Source organism: Schistocerca gregaria, chromosome 4 (genome assembly GCF_023897955.1).
Source record: "Schistocerca gregaria isolate iqSchGreg1 chromosome 4, iqSchGreg1.2, whole genome shotgun sequence".
NCBI classification, from domain to species: domain Eukaryota; kingdom Metazoa; phylum Arthropoda; class Insecta; order Orthoptera; family Acrididae; genus Schistocerca; species Schistocerca gregaria.
The window spans coordinates 327,283,039-327,309,590 of NC_064923.1; the positions used below are offsets into that span (position 1 = coordinate 327,283,039).

Sequence of the window (26,552 nt, forward strand, 5' to 3'; positions counted from 1 at the left end):
TCATGATTAAAATCAGCAGTGGAGGGTCACATGACTGCCTGGTATCAGTTCACCACCATCTGCAGTGCTTCAAAGTGGCCTGTGTGCCCTTGTAAGGGGGAATGACTAATATTTTGTCTGATGAGCTTACTTGTGGTTTCATTATATTTTGTTTTACATTAACACACAAATTGCAATTAGTTCTGTATTGTGTACTGCATTTACATTATTATATTTAAAATTTTTGTGTGAATTCATATATATCAGGTGATAATATAACAATTAATTATTATTTAATTTCAAGTTTACTTGTTTCATTGAAGAACATGTGATGTTATGCACAAGGGCAATGGACTTCACATTGCATGGTATTATAGTAGTTGTAGTTTTATCATGAACCTATCCAGTATAACTGATTACTTATCACATACAGAGTAAACCTTTGGTAGGTATGGCATGTACATATTTCAAGGACATACCGAACATTTGCTACAGTGTCACTGCATATGAAATTGTTTTAACGTTGGACACTGCTTGCCCTTTTCTTTCCCTTACTTAAGCTTGGTGACAGTAATTGTGATGAGGTACTTTATATTAATTTGGATGCATTTGAACTTGTTAATTTTAATATAGTTTACCTCCATAACTGATTTCTAATGGTTTATTATTGTTGTGAAATCCATTGATAATGGCATTGGCCAAAAGATGTAAGGAAAATTTATTCAGTAAAAAAATATTTGTGGTCAAGGTACAATAATTGTGTTACATAAATGCAACCACATCTGCTGCATCGGAGTAGTGTTAATGGGCAAAAAAGCATAGGAACTGGTATACTGGTTATTTTTGCATAAAATTACTAGGTATTACATTTGTAGCTGATAGTGAGGGGGGGGGGGGGATCATCAAAAATGTGTCTACATGAAAGGGGTCACTGACAGAAAAGTTGCAGAAACTGTGGTTTAGAGGCTAACTTTTGTTAGTGGAAATGAGACTATTCATGTAACTGACACTCCACTTACTATTATGTCATGTATTCCAGCTGACTGTCATACAGTGGTGTAAATCAAAGCTTAATTTTTTTAGCTTCAGAAATGTTATAAGTATTTCCTTGACTGTGTAATAATTTGGTCCTTTATCACATCATTTTGTTAACTGATAACATCACTTTTTTACTTTAGTACAGAGGAAGCAGATGTGTGGAAGGTAGGAGATGGATACTGGCAGAAGTAAAGCTGTGAGTACCGGTCGTGAGTCGTGCTTCGGTGGCTCAGTTGGTAGAGCACTTTCCTGCGAAAGGCAAAGGTCCCGAGTTCGAGTCTCGGTCGGGCACACAGTTTTAATCTGCCAGGAAGTTTCATATCAGCAGCGCACACTCCGCTGCAGAGTGTAAATCTCATTCTGAAAACATCCCCAAGGCTGTGGCTAAGCCATGTCTCCACAGTATCCTTTCTTTCAGGAGTGCTAGTTCTGCATGTTTCGCTGAAGAGCTTCTGTAAAGTTTGGAAGGTAGGAGACGGATACTGGCAGAAGTAAAGCTGTGAGTACCGGTCGTGAGTCGTGCTTCGGTGGCTCAGTTGGTAGAGCACTTGCCCGCGAAAGGCAAAGGTCCCGAGTTTGAGTCTCGGTCGGGCACACAGTTTTAATCTGCCAGGAAGTTTCATATCAGCGCACTCCGCTGCAGAGTGAAAATCTCATTCTGGAGATGTGTAATTGTTCATAATTTTGGGGTTATGGATAAGACAAAAGGTATTTTAACCAGAAAAGTCACAAGTATTTCACTGTTTCTCAATGAAAGAAAGTACAATTGATGAGAAACAGCAAACAGACTGAAGATCTTGCAGAAGACTGTGAGCAGGTTAAAGATTTCATTGGAGGGTCCTCAATGAGCTTCACAGAAAAATAATGGGCCATTGTGAACAGGAAACTCGCGCTCTGCAGTTATAACAAAGGCATAATGATGTTTCAGTACAAAAATTTTGTGAAAACTGAGCAAATAAGAAGAATGATAAAGAAGATAATATGGAAGCAAAGAATAATAAACTTCACATTGAATAATAACTGTTTCAATTCCAAGTTATCTCAGCTATACATTACAGTATTGTCTTTTCTCTTGTACGGAACTTGAGCCTAATGATTTGAACACCTCTGTATTAACACAAATTTTCTCTTTTTGTTCATTTTTGTTGTATTAATAACACAGAATAGGCCATAATAAACTATTGACCATACAATGGAGTACCAGAAATACATAGTAAAAGTCATATTGAGGTTTTTACAGGCTTATTGTTACACAACAGCTGTAATGTTTTGTATTTATAACACAGAATAGTCCATAATAAAATAATGACCATACAATGGAGTACCAGAAATATATAGTAAAAGTCATTTGAGGTTTTTACAGGCTTATTGTTACACAACAGCAGTGATGTTTAAGCACAACCATTTTAACAAAGCTGTTCAGATGAATACATTTCCAACTTAAGAAGAGGTATTTTTATTTACACAACATGTGAAAGCCTGTGTAACTTCAATATCATCCATCTTTACACTGACATTTATTATATGCTATGTAGAAGTAAGACAAAGTAAATTACAAATATTTACTATCCATGTCATGTGAAATTAAACCATGTTTTACCACTGGGCACAGTAAAATGCACAAAACTGTAATATCATGATATAGTCCTTTTCTTTTACAACTACTTTCAGCCTTTTGGGAATATACAAAGCCAATTTTTCAGTTAGTTTAGGGTCAATATTTTTTAATTCTTGGTTGTTCTGCACCTCACTTGAACTATTCTTTTTTTAGGGTTTGGTGCTTCAAACAGTTAAAAAGGAACCCCTGTAGCATCACTATGCTGTCTGTCCATCTGTCCGATTGACCGACTGACTGTTAAGACCCCTTTTTCTCAGGAATGGGTAGATGTATTAAGTTGAAATTTATGTCACATACCAAGGTCTACAGTCCCTTAGTGCTGTGAAGCGGTGCTTCCTGTTGACCTAGAACCATGAAATTTAACAAAAACCAAAATTTTATAGTACAAGTAAAGGAAAAAATCTGGAAACTGTTAATTTTTAATTAATCATATAACTTTTTTTACCACTTGTTGTCCATCTGTCTGCCCATCTATTTAGTCCCCTTTTTCTCAGAAATGGGCATCATGTTGAAATATGTGACAGGTACACACATCTACTGTTCCCTGGCAATGAAAAATCTACACATGAATTATCTGTATATATGTTGGGCCTGGCGATCTGGTGGTAAAGCACTTGCCTGGAAACAGAGAGGTCACTGGATCAAGTCTCAGTCAGATCACAGAGTATTCAGTTTTCTTTTTAACCCAGTTTTTATCTCTCAATGATGTGAGGAGTCACCAAAAACAACATGTGTTTCAGATTCAATGTTAAACTGTAGGTCCCCTTTCCCAAGTTGGATAACTGGGGTAGGCAAGTCACTGGAGTGGCGTCCAGTAGAAAGACTCACACCAGGCCACTAAGTCACACAAAATTATCATCATCATCATCATCATCATCATCATCATCATCATCAGTACACATAATTAAGCTTGTACAGAGCTCTCATAGTGTGAATCCTATTCACATTTGTCCAGATTTTTTTTCATGCTCCCTCCCCCCACCCTCTCTCTCTCTCTCTCTCTCTCTCTCTCTCTCTCTCTCTCTCTCAACAACCCCTCTCCCTCTCAACAACATGCACATTTCATAGATCCTTAGCTTCATAGATTCTTACCTCAGTTCCGAGATCAATTTATGCATTTTAAGATAATATTCCAAGCTTCAAGTTTTGAGATTGATATCTTCATAAAATTGTTTCTATAGCAAGTTTTGTAGTATTTTGGCATAAGTGTTGCTTACATACGTCATATTATTGTTGATGGGTCTTTTTGCATTTAATACGTGATCCTTTTTTGGTGGATGAAAATACTTCAGATTTAAAGAGTTATCAAAAACCTTACCTTCTATCTGATCCATAATATATTAATCTTGAAAATGATATTTTCCACCTGTCATTTCCATACTCTAAGTCATCTGCAACCTTTTCTTTTTGCAGACTTCATTGCAAACTGATATCACTCTCAAGAATATTATTTTTTCATATTCAACTGCCTTTGAAGGTCCATCCTCGCTCATGCGCATGTTACAGCCTTTCTAATCTTTCCTCTCTTTTAAGCCTTCTTGCAATGATAATTGTAAAATTAATATGTGCCTTATTGCTGTGTGAATCTGTCCCTCTGCACTGCGAAAAATAACTGTTGTATCTGCACAAAAGCAGAGGTTAATTTATACGATACTTTCCCATGCAACACTATTTCTTCTCTCGTCAGGTCATACCTGAGAAAAAAATATCAACATCACTATATACTGTGTGTTCAAATGCATTTGGTAGTAGAATATTTCCAACTATTTCCAACTTTTTCCAAAGGGAGTCACTCTGACAGGGTACTTGAAGGGATCTTCCATTAAGATCCTCCACATTTGGATGATCATTAAATGAATCTGCACTCTATAACTTAGCTTACAGACTTACCCCAATCTGCCATGTAAAAATATGTAGTGTTCAAAAATTAAAGTGATAATCTGTGGAATGGTTTCACACCTGTATTACATAAAATTGTTTTGCTATATATTTTTTACAAGTACTTCTATTTTTCAGTTAAATTGTCGGAAAAGTGAAGATATAAAATTATCTGTAACATCTGGTTTGTAGTGCTACTTCAGTATGGAGCACATTGAAATAGGTGAACTTGATAACACTAGGTGGTGAAAACAGACAACATTCATTAAATTTTGCTTCTGAGCTGCTATAGTAAAGGAAGCATTTTTCCAGTTCACTTTATTTCTAATGACATTTCACACAATCAAAATATTAATACCAGTTGTATTCCAACAATTTCAACTCCCTGTTCTGCCACTATGCTGTTGTAAAAGATAGTCAATATCCATCAACCAGGCCACAAGTCTCTCCAGATATCCAGCATCTTCTTGGAAAACCATCAGCATCATAGTCATGTACTTCCTTGACTGTTCAGTTTCTAACACAGCCTTGATCCGCTTGTCCCTGAGTGATAGCCTGGGGGAAAAAATAAATACGGTATATATGAACTGTAAGAAATATATGATTCACAGTTTTCTCTCCAGTGATTACACAATCACACTCGTATCATCTTTCTATTGAATACTGTAGATCAAACTGCGATGAATAATTTTATTTTGAAATAACAAACTTACATTCAAACTGGTGTAACCTCCAGAGTGGTACATAAGTAATAAATTGCTAAGCTTTCATATGCAGTTCTTCTTGGTAATGCAAACAAAGCCACATTGCAATACAACTCCCCATAACTGGTCCACACAACATATAATAAACAACAGGTGCATGCACAGGCATGCGCGAGATAGTTTGTGTGTGTGTGTGTGTGTGTGTGTGTGTATGTGTAGTACACAAGATCCAGTTAAAATTGAAATATTACTGTACAGAAAATTTACAAGTGGTTCTAGAATCAAATAAATAAGGGTACTTTCAAATACTGTAATGCTGAGATAGGCCTAAGGACATGATTCCAACATTTTTGCAATAAACATTTTCTCTTGCTACAGAAGAAAATTAAGAGATAAAGGCTATGTGAGATAAACAGACCACACAGAATGATCTACCAAGAGACAACAGGGCAGTTCAGTAACACAGTTTTAAAGGAATACATTTCGTGTACAAAATAGTAGTTCAGTTGTATTCACACTATGCTTCAATACAGGCGCAGCTAAAGTAGTTTAAAATGTTCAAGAGATAAAAGAGCTAAGCTGAGTTTACATGGAAAATTTGTCAAATGACACTGTGTATTGAATAAATAATTCTGGAAAACAAAGTGTAAAAGTCATGTTATTATAGTTAAGCACATTTTCTGATAACAAAGGAAAATCTCTTTCTACTTTGGAAAAAAATAAGGAGAAGAAATAACACTGTACCTAGTGTATTCAACTTAAATACAAGCTATCATTTTTGGACAAGGAGCTTCACTGTGTTATCGTATAATCAGTCAAAATTCCCCATTTAGTGTGATTCCATTCAGCTGTATTGTCTTCTTAATTTTATGCAGTTCATTTAATCAGTTTTGAAGACAGAAATGATGGTTATTTGTTAATCACCATGATTTTATATATTTGTTATCATTTGTATTAACTGCCTGTCTCACACAGTGACAGAGTAATGTTGCCACTGATTAAATTTTGTAGCATGGTAAATGCTTTCCAGATGCTCATCCCACAGTTTATATTATGCAAACAATGGATAATGTACAATTTAACAACTTCAAGCAGACACTAGTTACAGGACACCACCTCTGAGTGCTGCTGCACTTCTCCTAAATTATTTCGGCAAATACAAAATACTGAAGCCATACTTTCCAGCACCTTTGGTCTACGAAATAAAAGAAAGAGTTTTCTTCTTTATGCACTTTATTTATAAGTGTTTCCCCAATTTCTCCTGTTCTGATTTTTAGTTTTCTGTGTTAATTTCTTTCTAGTGAATTATTAAACAAAACTATATACACTTTTATCTGACCTTCAATTCAATTTACTTTTGTAACCTGCTGAATCTGTCTCTGTGCTGACAAATACAAATTACTTTATCAGTTTAAATTTTGCTTCTCATTTCTTGTAAACTGAATGCTCTTTCTACTCTTGTTGCTGAATGTTACAATTGGTAAACCTTAAATACTAAATAACTGAGAAAGAACACCTGCAAATAAGAAATTAAGCCAGTGATCTTTACAGTCAGACTAATTAAAAGTTTCATCAAACTCTACTCTTATTCTAACTAATTAATGGAAAATCTCATATAAAGATGTGAAACAATTACTAACAAAGAGATAGAGGGGCTGGCCAGTACTTACCTCAGCTCAGTACAGCCAATAGAAACACAAAAAACAACAACCAAAAATTTAAGTTCCTAGCTTTCGGAATAAATGTTCCTTCATCAGGGAGGAGAGAGGGGAAAGAAAGGGAAGAAGGGAAAGTGGATTTAGTTACTCACAACCCAGGTTATGAAGCAACAGGGAAAGGAAAACAGGGAAGGTAGCAAGGATGGAGGCATGGTTGTCAGAGGGAAGCCAAAGATATTCTACTGTAGGTAATGTGCCAGCTTCAAACCAAAGAGGATGCATACAGAAGTAAAGAGGTGTATAGTATAAAGATGTAGGATGAAAAGATGCATGAATGGCTAAGAGGAAAGGGAAAGAGGAGAAGACTGAAAAGTAAATGGGAGTGAGGTTGTTTAACGTAGGTTCAGTCCAGGGGGATGGCGGGATGAAAGGATGTGCTGGAGTGCAAGTTCCCATCTCCGCAGTTCAGTTCAGAGGGACTGGTGTTGGGTGGGAGAAGCCAAATGGCACATACGGTGTAGCAGGTTCCTAGGTCCTTAGAATTATGCTGGAGGGCATGCTCCGCTACTGGGTATTGGACATCTCCTAGGCGGACAGTTCGTCTGTGTCCGTTCATGCGCTCAGCCAGTTTATTTGTTGTCATACCAATGTAAAAGGCTGTGCAGTGCAGGCATGTCAGCTGATAAATGACATGTGTAGTTTCACATGTGGCCCTGCCTTGAATTGTGTATGTTTTACCAGTAGCGGGGCTGGAGTAGGTGGTTGTGGGGGGATGCATGGGGCAGGTTTTGCAGCGGGGTCGGTTACAGGGGTAGGAACCGCTGGGTAGAGAAGGTAGTCTGGGAATATTGTAGGGTTTAACAAGGATGTTATGGAGGTTAGGGGGATGACGAAAGGCAACTCTGGGTGGAGTGGGGAGAATTTTGTCAAGGGATGATCTCATTTCAGGGGTTGACTTGAGAAAGTCATATCCCTGGCGGAGTAATTTATTGATGTATTCGAGGCCAGGATAATATTGGGTGACAAGGGGGATGCTTCTGTGTGGTCTGAGGGTAGGAATATTGTTGTTGGATGGGGAGGAATGTATTGCTCGGGAGATCTGTTTGTGGACAAGGTCTGCAGGATAGTTGCGGGAGAGGAAAGCACTGGTCAGGTTATTGGTGTAATTGTTGAGGGATTCGTCACTGGAGCAGATACGTTTGCCACAAATACCTAGGCTGTAGGGAAGGGAGCGTTTGATGTGGAATGGATGGCAGCTATCAAAGTGAAGGTACTGTTGTTTGTTGGTGGGTTTGATATGGACAGAGGTGTGGATGTGATCTTCAACAAGATGAAGGTCAACATCCAGGAAGGTGGCTTGGGTTTTGGAGAACGACCAGGTGAAATTCAGATTCGAAAAGGAGTTGAGGTTATGGAGGAAATTAAGGAGTGTTTCTTCACCATGAGTCCAGACCACAAAGATGTCATCTATAAACATATACCAGGCCAGGGGAAGCAGCTGTTGGGTCTTCAGGAAAGCCTCCTCCATGCGGCCCATGAAGAGGTTGGCATAGGACGGAGACATCCTGGTTCTCATGGCAGTTCCCCTGATTTGTTTGTAGGTCTGGCCTTCAAAAGTGAAGTAATTATGGGTGAGGATGAAGTTGGTAAGTGTGATAAGGAACGAGGTTTTTGGAAGATCTTCGGGTGGGTGTTGGGAGAGGTAGTGCTCAAGGGCAGAGAGACCATGGGTGTGTGGGATGTTTGTGTAAAGGGATGTAGCATCTATGGTGACAAGAAAGGTTTCAGGTGGGAGAGGAGTGGGAATGGATTTGAGGCGTTCTAGGAAGTGGTTTGTGTCCTTGATGTAGGATGGGAGTCTGCAGGTGATAGGTTGGAGGTGTTGGTCTACCAGAGCTGAGATACATTCTGTTGGGGCTTTGAAGCCTGCTACAATGGGACGGCCAGGATGGTTCTCTTTGTGGATTTTGGGTAATAGCAGAAGGTAGGGGTACGTGGCTCAGGTGGAGTGAGTAAGTCTATGGAAGCCGTTGTGAGGCCTTGTGAGGGACCTTGGATTTTTAGGATTATCTGCAGCTCAGTCTGGATGGTGGGAATGGGATCCTGGGTAACAGCTTTGTAGGTTGAGGTGTCGGAGAGTTGACGCAGTCCTTCTGCCACATACTCCACATGGTCAAGTACCACAGTTGTGGAGCCTTTATCCACCGGAAGGATTACAATAGAGCGGTCTGTTTTCAGCTGCTTAATGGCACGGGATTTAGCTGGGGTGATGTTGGGGCTTGTCGGGATGTTCTTCAAGAAGGACTGGGAGGCAACACTGGATGTGAGGAATTCCTGAAATGTCTGCAAGGGATGGTTTTGGGGGAGGGGAGGAGGATCCCTTTGAGAAGGCGGTTGGAACTGTTCTAGACAAGATTCAACACTGGGTCTAGTATTTGGGGGCTGTGTTTGGGTAGTGAAGTGATATTTCCAGTTGAGGTTCCGGGTGAATGAGAGGAGATCTTTAACCAGGGCAGTGTGGTTGAATTTAGGTGTGGGGCTAAAGGTTAAGCCTTTTGATAGAACAGATGTTTCTGGAGGAGAGAGGGATCTGGATGAGAGGTTTAGAACTGAATTGGGGTTGGTGATATGTGGCATTTGACTGTGGTTATAGTTGAGATTTGGTCTGTGTGGGGTATGTGCTGGGATGGGGAGATTGAGTAGGGTGGCTAGGCTAGGTTTGTTGGCTATGAGGGGGGTTTGTTGACGGTTCTGTTGTGGTTGGTGTTTGTGAGGGATAGGGAGAGGGACCCCACTTCTTAGGTGTTGCACTAGCACTGTGGATAGTTTTTCCAGGTGGTGTGTGGCATGGGACTCAAGTTTGCGGCTGGCTTCTAGGATGATGTTCCTGAGTGTGTTCTCCAAGCAAGGGTTTGAGAGGTGGAGGACTTTGAAGAGAGATAGGAGCTGTTGGGAGTGGTGGTTACATGAAGTAGTGTAGAGATTCAGGACAAGTTGGGTAAGGGCTAAGGATTGAAGGTTCTGGAAGTCCAGGAGAGATTGGTGGAAGGAGGAATTGCACCCAGAGATGGGAACTTTTAAGGTAAGTCCTTTAGAGGTAATTCCAAAGGTTAAGCAGGAACGGAGGAAAAGTATGTGGGATTGCAGTTTGGCTACGGTAAATGCATGTTTTCGGAAGGAATGTAAATAATGTGGTATAGGATTAGGGTACATAGTGGGTAACTGGTGGGTAGGGAAATTAAATAACTAAAGTTAAAATAGTAATCATAAGAAGGAATAAAACACGGAAGGAAGGGCGAGAAAGAAAGAAATTGTGTTGGTAATGTTAAATACCAAAGAAAGACCACCAAATAAGAAAAATACGGAATTCATGCATCTTTTCATCCTACATCTTTATACTATACACCTCTTTACTTCTGTATGCATCCTCTTTGGTTTGAAGCTGGCACAGTACCTACAGTAGAATACCTTTGGCTTCCCTCTGACAACCATGCCTCCATCCTTGCTACCTTCCCTGTTTTCCTTTCCCTGTTGCTTCATAACCTGGGTTGTGAGTAACTAAATCCACTTTCCCTTCTTCCCTTTCTTTCCCCTCTCTCCTCCCTGATGAAGGAACATTTATTCCAAAAGCTAGGAACTTAAATTTTCGGTTGTTGTTTTTTGTGTTTCTATTGGCTGTACTGAGCTGAGGTAAGTACTGGCCAGCCCCTCTATCTCTTTGTTAGTAATTGTTTCTACTCTTATTCTTTTAGCTGACACTGCTATTCCTGGTAATGGACAGTTGTAGGACAACTAAAAGAAAAAAAAGTAAGTCTGTGGGGAAAAAAACATGATAATTGTGTTCCGTGTTATTTCATAATCATTTTGCTGTTATTTGATGGCTATTTCTCCACCTGCTGTTTTCTTTCTCGATTTGTACCAATTCATGCTTCTTACTATCCTTAAATTGTGGTAACTGCTATATTTTACCTTGTCAATTGTCTGATGTCTTTTCTGTCAATATTGTATCCTTCCTTTCTACACATCCTGGGTTTCCTCTTAAACATAAACATACCCACCCACTCACCAACACACACACACACACACACACACACACACACACACACACACACACACACACACACTTTTTCTCTGCCGCTACCAATTTTCTGCCTCTTTTCTCTCCCCAGAGAAAGCTATGGCTACTATTTTTTAATTTTTTTACAGACTTTTCTATTGATTGTATTGGAAGCTCCACCCCCTGAAGGCTAAGTACTAGTGAGCTCATCTTTCTCATCGTTAATTTAACATATATGATAGTATTTTTTCCACTGACTATGAAACAGATAAACTTGTATTTGGTATAAGTAACTTGAACACATCTGTGGTTTTATCAAAAACAAAAAAACAAAAAAGAAACAATTTCTGTGTTAAATTATCATGGAAAGAATTGATTAAGAAAAGCAAATAACACAATTACCGCATGAAGTCTTCAAGCAATTTCTTCTTCTTTTTCTTCTTCTTCCTAACTTTCTTTTATGCTCAGTTTTCAGTAGAGTCTTACTGATGGAACATGCAATGTTAGTGTACCTGCTGCAACTCACCTCACGACCACAATCAAGTTCCAGTTCAAGAGGAGTAGTGTCAGAGTAGTACAACACCTAACACTGAAAGCACATTTATTATGGACATCCATGTACAGAGAGAACAGAGCTGCCTCCTGGATGGAAAGTACTGCTAAACAATAGAATATTCCAAGATATGCAAACAATTTCAAGAACCTCCCAGAAATGATAAATATTAATAACAAATATTTGATGGTGACTGGATTTCAAATGATGATCACTTCACACCTGCAAGCGATGTTAACCCCCATGGGATGAAGCACAGATTGTGGCACTGCTCTCTCTGCTAGAGAAAGAGTGACCCTCCGTTTCTCTTTACAGTTGACTACAGCATCTTACGAGGTGCATTCAAGTTCTAAGGCCTCTGATTCTTTTTCTCCGGACTGGAAAGAGATAGAAACATGCGCATTGTTGCCGCGTTCATTGTCGATACATCCCAGAGATGGCGGCACCGTACGACAGATGGAATTTTACCGCCGGCGGCGAGAATGAGAACTGTTTTAAATACTTAAAATGGCGACGTTTTCCTTACTTGAACAGCGTGCAATCATTCGTTTTCTAAATTTGCGTGGTGTGAAACCAATAGAAATTCATCAACAGTTGAAGGAGACATGTGGTGATGGAGTTATGGATGTGTCGAAAGTGCGTTCGTGGGTGCGACAGTTTAATGAAGGCAGAACATCGTGTGACAACAAACCGAAACAACCTCGGGCTCGCTCAAGCCGGTCTGACGAAATGACTGAGAAAGTGGAGAGAATTGTTTTGGGGGATCGTCGAATGACTGTTGAACAGATCGCCTCCAGAGTTGGCATTTCTGTGGGTTCTGTGCACACAATCCTGCATGACGACCTGAAAATGCGAAAAGTGTCATCCAGGTGGGTGCCACAAATGTTGATGCATGACCACATGTCTGCCCGTGTGGCATGTTGCCAAGCAATGTTGACGCGCAACAACAGCATGAATGGGACTTTTTTTTGTGAGTTGTGACAATGGATGAGACGTGGATGCCATTTTTCAATCCAGAAACAAAGCGCCAGTCAGCTCAATGGAAGCGCACAGATTCACCGCCACCAAAAAAATGTTGGATAACCGCCAGTGCTGAAAAAATGATGGTGTCCATGTTCTGGGACAGCAAGGGCGTAATCCTTACCCATTGCGTTCCAAAGGGCACTACGGTAACAGGTGCATCCTACGAAAATGTTCTGAAGAACAAATTCCTTCCTGCACTGCAACAAAAACATCCGGGAAGGGCTGCGCGTGTGCTGTTTCACCAAGACAACGCACCCACACATCGAGCTAATGTTACGCAACAGTTTCTTCGTGATAACAACTTTGAAGTGATTCCTCATGCTCCCTACTCACTTGACCTGGCTTTTTCCAACAATGAAAGACACTCTCTGTGCCCGCACATTCACCAGCCGTGCTGCTATTGCCTCAGTGATTTTCCAGTGGTCAAAACAGACTTCTAAAGAAGCCTTCGCCGCTGCCATGGAATCATGGCGTCAGCATTGTGAAAAATGTGTATGTCTGCAGGGTGATTACGTCGAGAAGTAACGCCAGTTTCATCGATTTCGGGTCAGTAGTTAATTATTAAAAAAAATCGGAGGCCTTAGAACTTGAATGCACCTCGAAGATTTACATCTTGTCCGTGACTTATCGTGTTGCGTTGTCACATCTTCTTCACTGTGATGAGCACTGAAGATAGCCCCTCCTATCGAAGTTTTCCTGAATGAGAAGCCTCTATGTCGATCTACACCTCAGGACTGTAGTAGGGCACAATATGGAGGACATGGACGACATCTCTGAGCTTTTGTCTTCTTATTAAGTGTCACAATTGTTGACTCTGTCTGTGACATCTGACACACAATGAAGGACACAATAAGGCCCAAAGTAACTTTTCTGATTGTCCCACATTCTACCGAGGCATAAGAATCCATTCAAAGTATACTGGGATACATCTCATGGCCCAAGCATGCTGTAGTGCTCTAGGACCTTCTCTTTGGTGTCCAGGGTGACAGGCAGGGTGATATTACAAAGTGTAATTACCTCTGATACTAGTTTCAACTGGAAAAGTTTTCCACAGTCAGAGATCACCACATAAGGTGCCCCTTGCTTCAGAGTGATGTCCTCTACAGCGAGCCTTGCAACTTCCAGAGCTTTGGCAGTTTGCACAGCTTTGGTGACAGAGCAGCAGGTGAGGCAGTCAGCTTAGATGATTAACCATCAATTCCTGTTTGTAGATTTTGGGAACTTCCCTAAGAGATTGATTCCAATCCTGTGTAATTGGGCTGCTGTGGATGGTACTGATATCAGATGCTCTGAAAGTAACTGTAGTATGTGCTTCCATCACTAGCATTCCTAACAGTAGCTCATGTAATGGCTGACAGATTGGTAGTGACTTGCCCAGTAATACAAGTGTCTGATTGTGTTTAGCTTCTTCATAAATACCATGTGATTAGATGCTGAAATGTCATGGAAATACTTTAGGATAACTGGCTGTAAATGAGCTGGGATGATGAGCAACCATTTCCACACCTCTGGTTCATAGTTCCTCTTATACAAAGTTCCCTTTAATGAGTGGAATTATCCTTTGGTAGTTCCTCTTGCTTTAAGGCTTCTATGGTTTTCAGCAGTGCTGGTTCTTGCCTCTGTTCAGCAGCAACGTCATTTAATGTAGTGATGACTAAGATTTCACCCACAGTGCTATGTCCCAGTAACATCCTTGAAAGGCAGCCTGTTTCCTTGTGTTTGTGTCCACCAGCATTGAGAATGGTGGTCCATCACAATGGTGAATCATTTGCCAAATAAATAAGGCCAAACCTGTTAATGGACCAAACAACTGCAAGTCACTCTTCCTCAGTTGTAGAGTTATTCATCTTGGACTTGGGAAGCATAAGCTAACACCTGAACATCACCTTTCTGAAATTGCACTAGAACTGCAAATACCCCATAACTGCTAATATTGGCATGAAGTTCTGTCTCAGCATACTCATTATACAATGTTAAGACTGTTAGCACCTCCTTAAGGATGAGGAAATATCTTTCTTGCACTTTGTTCCAAGAAAATTTGGTGTCTCCCTGTGGCAGTTCTTGCAAGGGTTGTGCCTTGATTTAGAAGTCCTTTATGAGTCACCAGTAGTACAAGCACTTTCCAAAACAACTTCTCAAATCAAAAATGTGCTGAGGAGTTGGGAAATCTCCGATTACTTATTTTTTCTGAATCAGGACAGACTCCATCGCAATTAACTAAGTATACCAAGAAAGAGATCTGCATTCTAAACAGACTTTAAAACAGCAGTAAGACGGCTTAGATGTTCTTACAATGTCTTTGAAAAAACAATGTCATCTAGATAGCAAAGGTACATCATGCATTTAAGGTGTTGAAGCAGGTTGTCCATCAAATGTTCGAAGGTGGCTGGAATGTTACATAGTCCCAGCAGCATAACTTTGAATTCTCAGTTAGAGGCTGGCGAATGTTTCCTGGGCAGCCTCATCAACCTTGATTTGCCAGTAGCTCATCCGCATGTCTGTAGTTGAGAAAGACTTTGTTCCTTTCAAGTAATCTAGGGTATCATCAATGTGCAGGCAATGGATAGGCATCTTTTTTTAGCAATTTTCTTCAGTCATCAGTAATGATACAGAAATGCCATGTGCCACACTGCTCCTTCATAAGGACCAAGGGAGATGACCAGGGTCTCTCTGAAGATTCAATGATGGCACCTTGCAGCATCTTCTCCAGTTCTTCCTTAACTAAGTGCTGTTCAGCCAACGATATCCTATAGAAGTGCTGACTAATTGATGGGTGATTACAAGTTGATATGGTGTTTACCTTGAGCTACTTGGACTGTCTTTTCTTCACTCTAGATTTGAAAGTATCAAAAAATTTCACAAACAGCAACTGCCAATGTTGTTCCTCAGTTGGGTGAGATCCTATTGGCTGTTGGTAACATCTTCTTCCACTGTGTTGCGTGTAGTCATAGTGGAACACAATTCTCTATCAATGGCACAGAGCAGTCAATTCAGAACAAGTTACATTGTTCCTACCTATACAGTTCCTGCCTATAGGGATCAGTTATGGTTCCTTGAGCACACGTAATGCTTATGAATGTTGCTGAACAGATTTCTATTGTGAGTCTGAGCAGCTTTTTGAAACAGACACAAGCTTTGCAGTTTAACTGAGCATTTAGATTGATAACTGGAACTTACCTTGGGGATAATGGCATGATAACAATGTTTTCAATAGCAAAAACCTGCACAGAGCAATCTCTCTTATGTGCGATTGTTGGAATAACTTCATCAATCTGGAGCTCTGACCCTTCACAGGCTACGACTGCTTGTGACGCCTGCAAGACATCCCATCAGAGAATAACATTATGACTACCTTCTATTAAAATGATAAATTCAATGGTCTGTGACCTGTCATTGATTGCTATCCTTGCAATGTGTGTTCCTGTCATTTGAATATGTATTCCATTTGCAGCCTTCAGCACAACTGATTTCGTATAATGGAAAATGGTCTTCTTTAGCTGGTAACATTTTAGCATTTGACATTACAGAAAAAGAACCCTCTGTGTCAACTAGTGTCCAGACAGTTTTTTCTGACACCTTGGTAATTGTTGTCTATGGAGGATTTTCATCTGTGGTGGTCTCATCTACACAGATTATGGCATCATTTAGTTTTACTCAATCTGGTGGCTACATGAGTGGCTGGCTGGTACTTCTGTACTGTGACGGTGAATAGCTACAGCATTGGAAAGCGACATTGTCTGCAATAGGATAATAGGATTTGATCCACTGGTCGACTATAATTTTCTGCAGTTGAATGGCATGAATAGGAGTGATGTCATGGTTGACGTCTTGTGGCAAAGTCATCAAACACTTGCAATTTTACTGCAGCAGTGTACGCCGTGCCCATGAAGGTGTCCACAGTGAAAACATACTCAGGTATTGTCCTCTATCCTCCAAATGAATTTTCTTTTGTATGAGATTAAACTTGATGGACAATTTGGCTATCATGTGTTGGTCAGATTCCTAGGTTGTTATCTGAGAACTGCAGCATAAGTGAAAACTGGCATAGTGTATTCAACAGGTGGTGGAGTCTGTGCTAAAGATTGAGATATTCTTCTTCAACATTCTCTATTACTTTCTGACATATGGGATTGACATTCATGACTGCTATCTCTTATGTACTAGGTCTGACATTTTTAGCTCTTTTTTTTCTCTTGCTACATGGTGTATGAGAGAGGCAACATCGTGGTAATCTTCCACATCTGGCATAGGGATCACAGTTAGGAATCCGTTAGACCTCTTTCAAAAGACTTTTTTTATTGAATTTCTTCAATGTGCTGGCACCACTTGATGAATTCCTCTGTTGTTATAATACCTTTTACCAGGAAAGCTTATTACATTACTTCTACAACTATTTTCATCAAGTACAAGATTTTGTCAGCTTCAGATTCACAAAGTAACATAGGTCCAAAACAACCTGTACATACACTGTATCATTTCCCCACAACAGTGGGCCCTGTTTTTCAGTTTTCTGCTAAGTGACTTGCTGATGATTGTCACCCAATTTTTTCTTCAGTTCGGCCTGAAATTTGTCCCAGCTAATGAACCTCTCTTTGTTGTTTTAGAACCACTGTTGGGCTGTGCCGCCCAAGTAAAAGTACACATTTGCCGAACACACAATGCCAACCCACCTGTTTGTATGGCAACTTAGTTGAATTCTTTCAGCCATTTCGTCTGGTCCTGACCTGTCTTTACAGAAAACTCCGATGGATGCCTTGTGTGCAGCTGACTTAGTGTGTTTTAGAATCTATTGGTTTCCTGAATATACAGATCTTGGGAATGACATATTGCTTGTATTCCAGTTCCTGTCTGTGTAGGCGACAGCTTTTATGTTGCCTAACTGGAGTAACAGTGTTGTAAAATGTTTTGAACAACAAGGCGTCTCCACAAAACAGTGCCATGACATGACCCACACTCAAGTTCAAATTTGAAAGGAGGGTTATCAATGAAGTACAACACTTAACAATGGAACACATTTATCACAAATACTGATGTACAGACAGAACAGAACTGAACTTCTACACGGATAGAGCTCCTATTCATACAAACATCTAATATCCAGAAAACACAAACATAGGAAATTTTGAGAACCTTCCAGAAATGATAAATAATACGTAACAAATATTTGCTGGTAGTCGGATTTGAACTGTCGACCTACAGCACACCATCCACTGATGCTAACTACTACTCCACATTGCATGTGATACAACTTGTGGCAATATAAATCTTTCTTTTGTTTCTGGAGGGGGTGGCAGAAGGAAATCTTTGTACAGATGACTTCTGGATTCACTGCACAATTTGCCTAAATAAGATTCTTACACACACGGGTCCACAGGTAAGCTTCCTCAGATTTCAAGGTAGCAACACAGCTGCCCAAACAGTATAAAATATTACATGTAACACCAAATGGGATTTGAATCAAAACCCTTGTGTTTCATGAGTAAAGTTCCTACTAACTGAGCTAGCCAGGTATGACTCACAGTCATAAATTTAAGAAGTGAGAGTCTGAGCTCAAGTCCCAGTAATGGTATATAGTTTTAAACAGTCAGGAAATTTCACAACAGCATATACTCTTCAGCAGTGAAAGGCTCAGTCTGCAAGTGACTCTTAGACTATGACTGAATCATTTCTTTGGCATATCCTTTCTTCAACGAGTGCCAGTCCAGCAAGATATGGAGGAGAGTTTCTGTGGAGTTTGTAACTTAGGAATAAGATACTGGTAAAACTGAGGCTGTTCAGATATTAACTAAGAGGCAAATAATACTGTCAAAGTATAGTGTTGTGTACTTACATTTTTAACACAATTAGACCCAACAGGTTCCATTCTGTTGGCTTGAAAGTTATGTTGTGAGCCGACAGGCAAAAGCTGAATACAAGACTACGTAGGTCATCACTTATGTCACGGGATGATATTCCAAATGTTGATAACAGGTCGGGTAAGCTGTTACAATGGACATAACATAATTACAAAAACGTCTATAATTATTTTTTAAATACTATGACAAAACAAAAGGGCACCAGTTTCCAGTATTTCATCCTCTAGAAAGTGTGCTTTTTTAATATCTAAAGTTTATATGCAAGTGGAATCACAGATTTTCAAACTAATTGCAAAATATAAATACATTTATGGCAAAATCATCGGTGGAATATAAATAACAGAATAAGTTAAGGCAACCCATTTGCCGCACAGAGGATATGTTGAGTAACAAACAGGCACACACTCATTTATGTGCCTACCACTGGTCAACATGCTCCCCATGTTGAGAGTCACCTTCAACAAAAATCTGTAATATGGGTAACATAAGTTCTGTGAACTCTGCTTATCTGCATAAGAAACATATATCCTTAACTATAGCACAATAATACTGATAATAATCTGCAAGGTAATAGCTATTTTCTACAACTGGTATTTTACACAACAAAATGCATCATATGTAAAGGAGCACACCATATGAATAACAAAAAGAAATTGTTACCAATTTTGATCCAAGTAAGATTCATCTTCAGCTCTGAGGGGCTCAAAGACAAGAATAAGATACACACCATATAAACAGATTAGATATGAATCGTGGTGGCTTATAGTCCAATTTACGAACAATGGCAGTTTGTGCATGTCAAGGCATGGACAAGGATTGCATTGTTGCCAGTTCCAAGCGACAGGTGCAATACATGTATATGTGTGCTTTGTACTTGACAAAAGTAAGTATACTCTAAATTACGTCTCGCACTTGCTTACGCAGAATTTATTGCTTACCACCACCATAAACAATGACAACTTACAACTAATGGAGTAAATACTAACTAAATAACTTGTCACAATCAAGCTTAACACTTGCATTGGCTACTAAATTGAAAACAGAGCACTCAGAACACTACTTACCGCTCACTGGCTGTAGAAGAAGGTGTGACAAAGGCGTGCCGAACAAGCCTAAACTTGACAGCCACTGTTCGTGGCTCCCACTATAATAGTATACAGAACAATGTAACATTCCAGCTACCGCAAAAAAGCAGTTTACCAATGTGTACTGTTAACTGTGTGGAATGTATATTAAACAAATAATTCTGTAACATGTAGTCACAAGGAAACCCCTAATTATGTCACATGATCATGAGCAGTCCCTGCAACACCCTCATCCACTCTACATATCAAAATCACAGTACTAACGTATTAAAAACAAAGATTCCAAAACTTACCAAGCGGGAAAGCGCCAGTAGACAGGCACAATAAACTAACACACACACAAAATTTCTAGCTTTCGCAACCAACGGTTGCTTCTTCAGGAAAGAGGAAAGGAGAGGGAAAGACGAAAGGATGTGGGTTTTAAGGGAGAGGGTAAGGAGTCATTCCAATCCCGGGAGCGGAAAGACTTACCTTAGGGGGAAAAAAGGATAGTATATACTCTCTTGCGCGCGCGTGCGCGCACGCACACACACACACACACACACACACACACACACACACACACACACACACACACACACACACAAACACACACACATCCATCCATCCATCCATCCATATACAAGCATACACAAGCAGACATCCAGAATGAGATTTTCACTCTGCAGCGGAGTGTGCGCTCATATGAAACTTCCTGGCAGATTAAAACTGTATGCCCGACCGAGACTCGAACTCGGGACCTTTGCCTTTCGCGGGCAAGTGCTCTACCAACTGAGCTACCGAAGCACGACTCACGCGCGGTACTCACAGCTCCATCCTTCATGAAATCCTCCCCACTCCACCAAGAGTGTCTTTCCGCCGTCCACCTAACCTTCGTAACCTCTTGGTTCATCCCTATGAAATCCCCAAACCACCTTCCCTACCCTCTGGCTCCTACCCTTGTACCCGCCCCCGGTGTAAAACCTGTCCTATGCACCCTCCCACCACCACCTACTCCAGTCCTGTAACCCAGAAGGTGTACACGATCAAAGGAAGAGCAACGTGTGAAAGCACCCACGTGATTTACCAACGGACCTCCCTACACTGTGACGCTTTCTATGTGGGAATGACCAGCAACAAACTGTCCATTCGCATGAATGGACACAGGCAGACAGTGTTTGTTGGTAATGAGGATCACCCTGTGGCTAAACATGCCTTGGTGCACGGCCAGCACATCTTGGCACAGTGTTACACCGTCCGGGTTATCTGGATACTTCCCACCAACACCAACCTATCCGAACTCCGGAGATGGGAACTTGCCCTTCAATATATCCTCTCTTCTCATTATCCACCAGGCCTTAATCTCCGCTAATTTCAAGTTGCCGCCTCTCATACCTCAACTGTCATTCAACATCATCTTTGCCTCTGCACTTCCGCCTCGACTGACATCTCTGCCCAACCTCTTTGCCTTTAAATATGTCTGCTTGTGTGTGTGTGTGTGTGTGTGTGTGTGTGTGTGTGTGTGTGTGTGTGTGTGTGTGCGCGCGAGTATATAGCAATCCTTTTTCCCCCCGAAGGTAAGTCTTTCCGCTCCCGGGATTGGAATGACTCCTTACCCTCTCCCTTAAAACCCACATCCTTCCGTCTTTCCCTCTCCTTCCCTCTTTCCTGAAGAAGCAACCGTTGGTTGCGAAAGCTAGAAATTTTATGTGTGTGTTTGTGTGTTAGTTTATTGTGCCTGTCTACTGGCGCTTTCCGGCTTGGTAAGTCTTGGAATCTTTGTTTTTAATATATTTTTCCCATGTGGAAGTTTCTTTCTATTTTATTTACTTCACAGTACTAATGGAAAGATGAACTTAAAAATAAAATTACAAATCTTTTGTATATGCGATCATATATGATGACACATAGTTCGATGGTTACATAAAATACTTCATTACGAATTTAAACTATTACAGGATATATGTAGCGAAAATTGCTGCTATTATAATTTAACTACAGAAACTTCACTATCATACAATTACATTTTTCGTTTGCAAGCTTTCAGAGCTAGCTGCTCATTTTTGTGAGAGAAATGTTGAAGTGGAAGGTAGAGGGTTGAAGAAAAAGGAACTGGTGAAGTTTAGGAAATGGGGAAAGTTTGAAAAGTCACCCAGAACCCTGGGTTAGTGGAGACTCACTAGTCAAGATGAGAAGGAAAGACTGATTGTTGGGTACTGCATTGAAGGACATTTTATAACCACAGTGCTTAGAGGCGGAAAATAGAGGAATAAGCAAGACAGAGATTATGCCAAAACATCATGCAAGAGTTAATAGAGCAGAAAGCTAATTTCCTGTATGTTGTAGACATTGGGGAGGGGGAGTGGGGGGGAGGGTGAAAAATACACAGGTCAGAAAATAAAAGAAATAGAAAACTAAAATGAAGAGATGAAAGGAATAGTTACTGAGAAAAAATGCCGAGAACAAAGAAATTAACACAAATTAAGGCCACGTAGATGGCAAGAACCAAAGGAGGTTGTAATGCCAATTTCCAACTGTGGAGTTCTGAGATGCTAGTGTCTGGGGGAAGAATTCAGATGGCACATGTTGTGAAACAGGCATCAAGGTCACATTCTAGAACAGGATACTGTGTGTTTCCAATGTCTATTTGCATTCATCCTGACTTGACACGTCCACTGTTTTAACTCTGTCTACTTGCTACTGAGCGTTCGAATGCACATCTATTGTTTATGGTTGTTAGATCAAGCTGCCACCATAGTTACTGGGCTGATGCCACTTATATGCCAGAATAAAATCAGTTTTGGAACTTTTTGGGCAGATGGTATATAATTAAGAGGTCTTCATTAGGTAGACCACATACCATTTATTTGATTAGCTAGTCAGGTTAGTGGTGGTATAAGCTTCATACATGTTAAGCTTTTAATGTGAACAAACATGATGTGCAAAATATAAGTGATCACAGCTGCCTACAATAATTACTGTAACAAAAATTAACTAATTTCTGTCTAAGTACAACCGGTAGAATCGCAAGAGACTATATAACACAAGATAAGTCACACTGAGAATGACAGAAAATACTGAAACAATGGAAATTCCAGGTAGGAATTGTCCAAGTAGGAATCCTACATTGGTCAAATAATTCTAAGCAGGAAAAGGCCTCTAGTCATACCTGAGCCACCTGGAGACCTTAAACTCAACAACTGTCATGGAATAGCAGCCCTCAAATATAGCAGATTACAGTTTTTCTCTATTGATGTACTCGTCTCTTGTGTGATGATTGGGAAAGCTATATTTCCCAGGCACAAAGTGCTTCTCTCTCTTACAAAGGTTGAAATAGAATTTTTGGTGACTAGCATTTGGTTGGCATCTAAATGAATTTTTATATTTTAAGAACATACTCAGATTCTGAAATAAAAAGTATTTACAACAGGTGGTGTCAATTGCCCACAGAAATGACTGTTATAATAAAAAAGGTAGTGACTGTTTCCATTTCTGAGAGCTTCTGTGTAGGAGACAAGCATGCCATTTAATGACAATAGCTATCTGGAGCTAGATAAATGGCATATAGCAAATTACCTTACACCAATGCACTTAAAAGGTTGGTTGGTTTGTGGGGGTTAAAGGGACCAGACTACTTAGGTCATCGGTCCCTTGTTCCACGACCATAATAATACACGAAGAAAAGTCCAACAAGCAATAAACACATAACGGAGACGACAAGGGACAACACAGTACAAGAAAGACATAGACGAAGACCAGAGAAAAGAGATTAAAAGACACACAGAGTGCGACGGTCATTGGCCGACCATGAAAATAAAACTGGAAAGGCCAACAACCAAGGGACACATTAAAACACCACAAACTAAAACCCCAGGCCAAAAGCCACAGTCGACACTAAAAAAAAATAAAAAGGGACTCTCATATTGAATGATAAAAACCCCCTGCTCGGATAAAACGGAGAACTAAGTCAGCCATAGTAGAGTCATCGGTTAAAAGAGCAGGGAGTGTATCAGGCAGCGCGAACGTCTGCCTGAGGGCAGTTAAAAGTGGGCAGTCTAGTAAGACGTGTACCACGGTCAGGGCCAATCCGCAGCGACAGAGAGGCGGGTCATCACGGCACAAGAGATACGCGTGCGTGAGCCGGGTATGTCCTATACGGAGCCGGCAGAGGACGACAGCGTCCTTGCGAGACCCCCGCATGGAGGAGCGCCACACACTGGTTGTCTCCTTGACTGCCCGAAGTTTGTTGGGAGAGGGCAGGGTGCGCCACTCATCACGCCAAGCAGCAAGGACCTTCTGCCGCAATACGGATCGGACGTCACTCTCTAAAAGACCGATCTCCATGGCCGGGGAACTGACCGCCTGTTTCGCCAGTTCGTCAACCCGCTCGCTACCCGGGATGCCGACGTGACCCGGGGACCAAACAAAGGTGACAGAGCGGCCGCAACGGACGAGAGTATGGAGGGACTCCTGGATGGCCATCACCAGACGGGAACGAGGGAAACACTGGTCAAGAGCTCGTAAACCGCTCAGGGAGTCACTACAGATGACAAAGGACTCACCTGAGCGGGAGCGGAGAAACTCTAGGGCACGATAGATGGCAACCAACTCGGCAGTGTATACACTGGAGCCAGCTGCCAATGACCGTTGCTCACAATAATCCCGTAGAGTGAGAGCGTAACCAGTGTGACCAGAGACCACCGAACCGTCGGTGTAGGCCACCGCCGCGTTCGGAAACTCGGCCAGGATGGAAAGAAAGCGGCGGCGGAGGGCCTCCGGAGGCACTGAGACCTTCGGACCCTGTGCCAAGTCGAGCCGAAGGCACGGTCGGGGCACACTCCACGGGGGCAGACGGAGATTGGCCCGGAAAACAGGCGGCAGAGGAAAAAAGTCAAGGCCACGGAGAAGGTCCCGGAGGCGAACCGCAATGGGACACCCTGACCGGGGCCGCCTGTCTGGAACATGGACGATCGAGCGCGGGAACAGGAGACGGTAGTTTGGATGCCCTGGCATGCTATAAACGTGCGCGGCATAGGCGGCCAGAAGGCGGTCACGCCGGAACCGCAATGGAGGGACACCAGCCTCCACAAGTATGCTGTCGACGGGGCTTGTCCGGAACGCTCCCGTGGCGAGGCGGATCCCGCAGTGGTGTATGGGATCCAGCAATCGCAATGCTGAAGGCGAGGCAGAACCGTACGCCACACACCCATAATCAAGGCGGGACTGGATCAGCACTTGATATAGGTGGAGGAGGGTGGACCGGTCGGCACCCCACCTGGTGTGGCTTAAGCAACGGAGAGCGTTTAAGTGCCGCCAGCATGTTTGCTTCAGCTGCCTAATATGGGGCAGCCAAGTCAACCGGGTATCGAACACCAGTCCCAAGAACCGATGCGTCGCGACCACAGCAAGAGGTTCACCGTCAAGGTAAAGGCGCGGCTCAGGGTGAACCGTGCGACGCCGGCAGAAATGCATAACGCAGGTCTTCGCGGCCGAAAACTGGAAGCCGTGCGCTACAGCCCATGACTGCGCCTTGCGGATGGCACCTTGCAGCTGCCGTTCAGCAGCGGCGATGCCACTGGAGCTGTAATATAGGCAGAAGTCGTCCGCATATAAAGAAGCCGCGACAGACGACCCCACCGCCTCAACGAGCCCATTGATGGCAATTAAAAACAGGGACACACTGAGGACAGACCCCTGTGGGACCCCGTTCTCCTGGACCCGGGAGGAACTATGGGACGCAGCTACTTGCACGCGGAAGGAACGATACGAAAGAAAATTCTGAATAAAAATCGGGAGCGGGCCCCTAAGGCCCCACCCATGAAGTGTGGCCAGGATGTGATGGCGCCAAGTCGTATCGTATGCCTTCCGCATGTCGAAGAAGACGGCAACCAGATGTTGGCGGCGCGCAAAGGCTGTACGGATGGCAGACTCCAGGGAGACCAGATTATCGACGGCAGAGCGGCCTTTACGGAACCCACCCTGAGACGGAGCCAGAAGGCCCCGAGACTCGAGGAGCCAACTCAACCTCCGGCTCACCATACGTTCCAGCAACTTGCAAGGAACGTTGGTGAGGCTTATGGGGCGATAGCTGTCCACCTCCAGTGGGTTCTTGCCAGGTTTCAATACGGGGAGGACTATGCTTTCCCGCCATTGAGACGGGAAAACACCCTCGACCCAGACGCGATTGAAAAGATCTAGGAGGCGTCGCTGGCAAGGCACTGAGAGGTGTTTCAGCATCTGGCTGTGAATGCGGTCTGGTCCAGGAGCCGTATCAGGGCAAGCAGAAAGTGCGCTCTGGAATTCCCATTCGCTGAAAGGAGCATTGTACGACTCCGCGTGGCGCGTGTGAAAGGAAAGCCTCCGACTTTCCAACCGCTCTTTCCGGGAGCGGAAGGCCAACGGGTAGTTCGTTGACGCGGAACACTGAGCAAAATGCTCTGCTAACCGGTCCGCAATCGTGTCGGAGTCGGTGCACACTGCTCCATTCAGCGAAAGCCCAGGGACAGAGACAGGTGGCCGATAGCCTTGGAGTCGCCGAATCTTGGCCCAAACCTGCGATGCAGAGGTACGGACGCCAATGGTGGAAACATAACGTTCCCAGCACTCCTGCTTCCGTTGGCGAATAAGGCGTCGGGCTCGGGCGCGGAACTGTTTAAAAGCAATGAGGGTCTCCAACGACGGGTGCCGCTTATGGCGCTGAAGAGCCCGCCGGCGATCTCGAATCGCCTCTGCGATCTCTGGCGACTACCACGGCACAGTCCTCCGCCGAGGTGACCCGGATGTACAGGGAATCGCAGATGCCGCCGCAGAAACGATGCTGGTGGTGACCGACTGAACCACCGCATCAATCGTATCAGTGGAAGGAGGTGTGATCACTGCGACAGATGTAAATAAGTCCCAATCAGCCTTATTCAGAGCCCATCTGGAGGGGCGTTCAGAAGAGTGACGCTGTGGCAGTGACAGAAAGATGGGGAAATGGTCACTACCACATAAGTCGTCATGGACCCTCCAGTGGATGGATGGTGAAAGTCCGGGGCTGCAAATAGAAAGGTCAATGGCCGAAAACGAGCCATGGACCGCACTAAAGTGGGTCGCCTCTCCCGTGTTTAAAAGGCAGAGGTCAAG

General features: G+C 42.3%; 1 protein-coding gene and 1 non-coding gene across 3 annotated transcripts in view; both read right to left on the reverse strand.

The window, feature by feature from the left end:
* Nucleotides 1-626: 626 nt before the first annotated feature.
* The window catches only part of LOC126365741 (putative RNA polymerase II subunit B1 CTD phosphatase RPAP2), a 45,257-nt gene continuing 19,331 nt past the window's right edge, over nucleotides 627-26,552 (reverse strand). For both annotated transcript variants that reach the window (XM_050008191.1, XM_050008192.1), the window contains 2 exons: nucleotides 18,339-18,488; nucleotides 627-5,068 (listed from right to left, as the gene is read on the reverse strand). In XM_050008191.1, coding sequence (XP_049864148.1) covers nucleotides 4,891-5,068; nucleotides 18,339-18,488 — 328 coding nt within the window. In that variant the 3' untranslated portion in view covers nucleotides 627-4,890. The remainder of the gene's footprint in view (nucleotides 5,069-18,338; nucleotides 18,489-26,552) is intronic.
* Nucleotides 20,161-20,235, reverse strand: Trnas-cga (transfer RNA serine (anticodon CGA)). Its single transcript has one exon. It is a non-coding gene; the product is annotated as a tRNA-Ser (tRNA).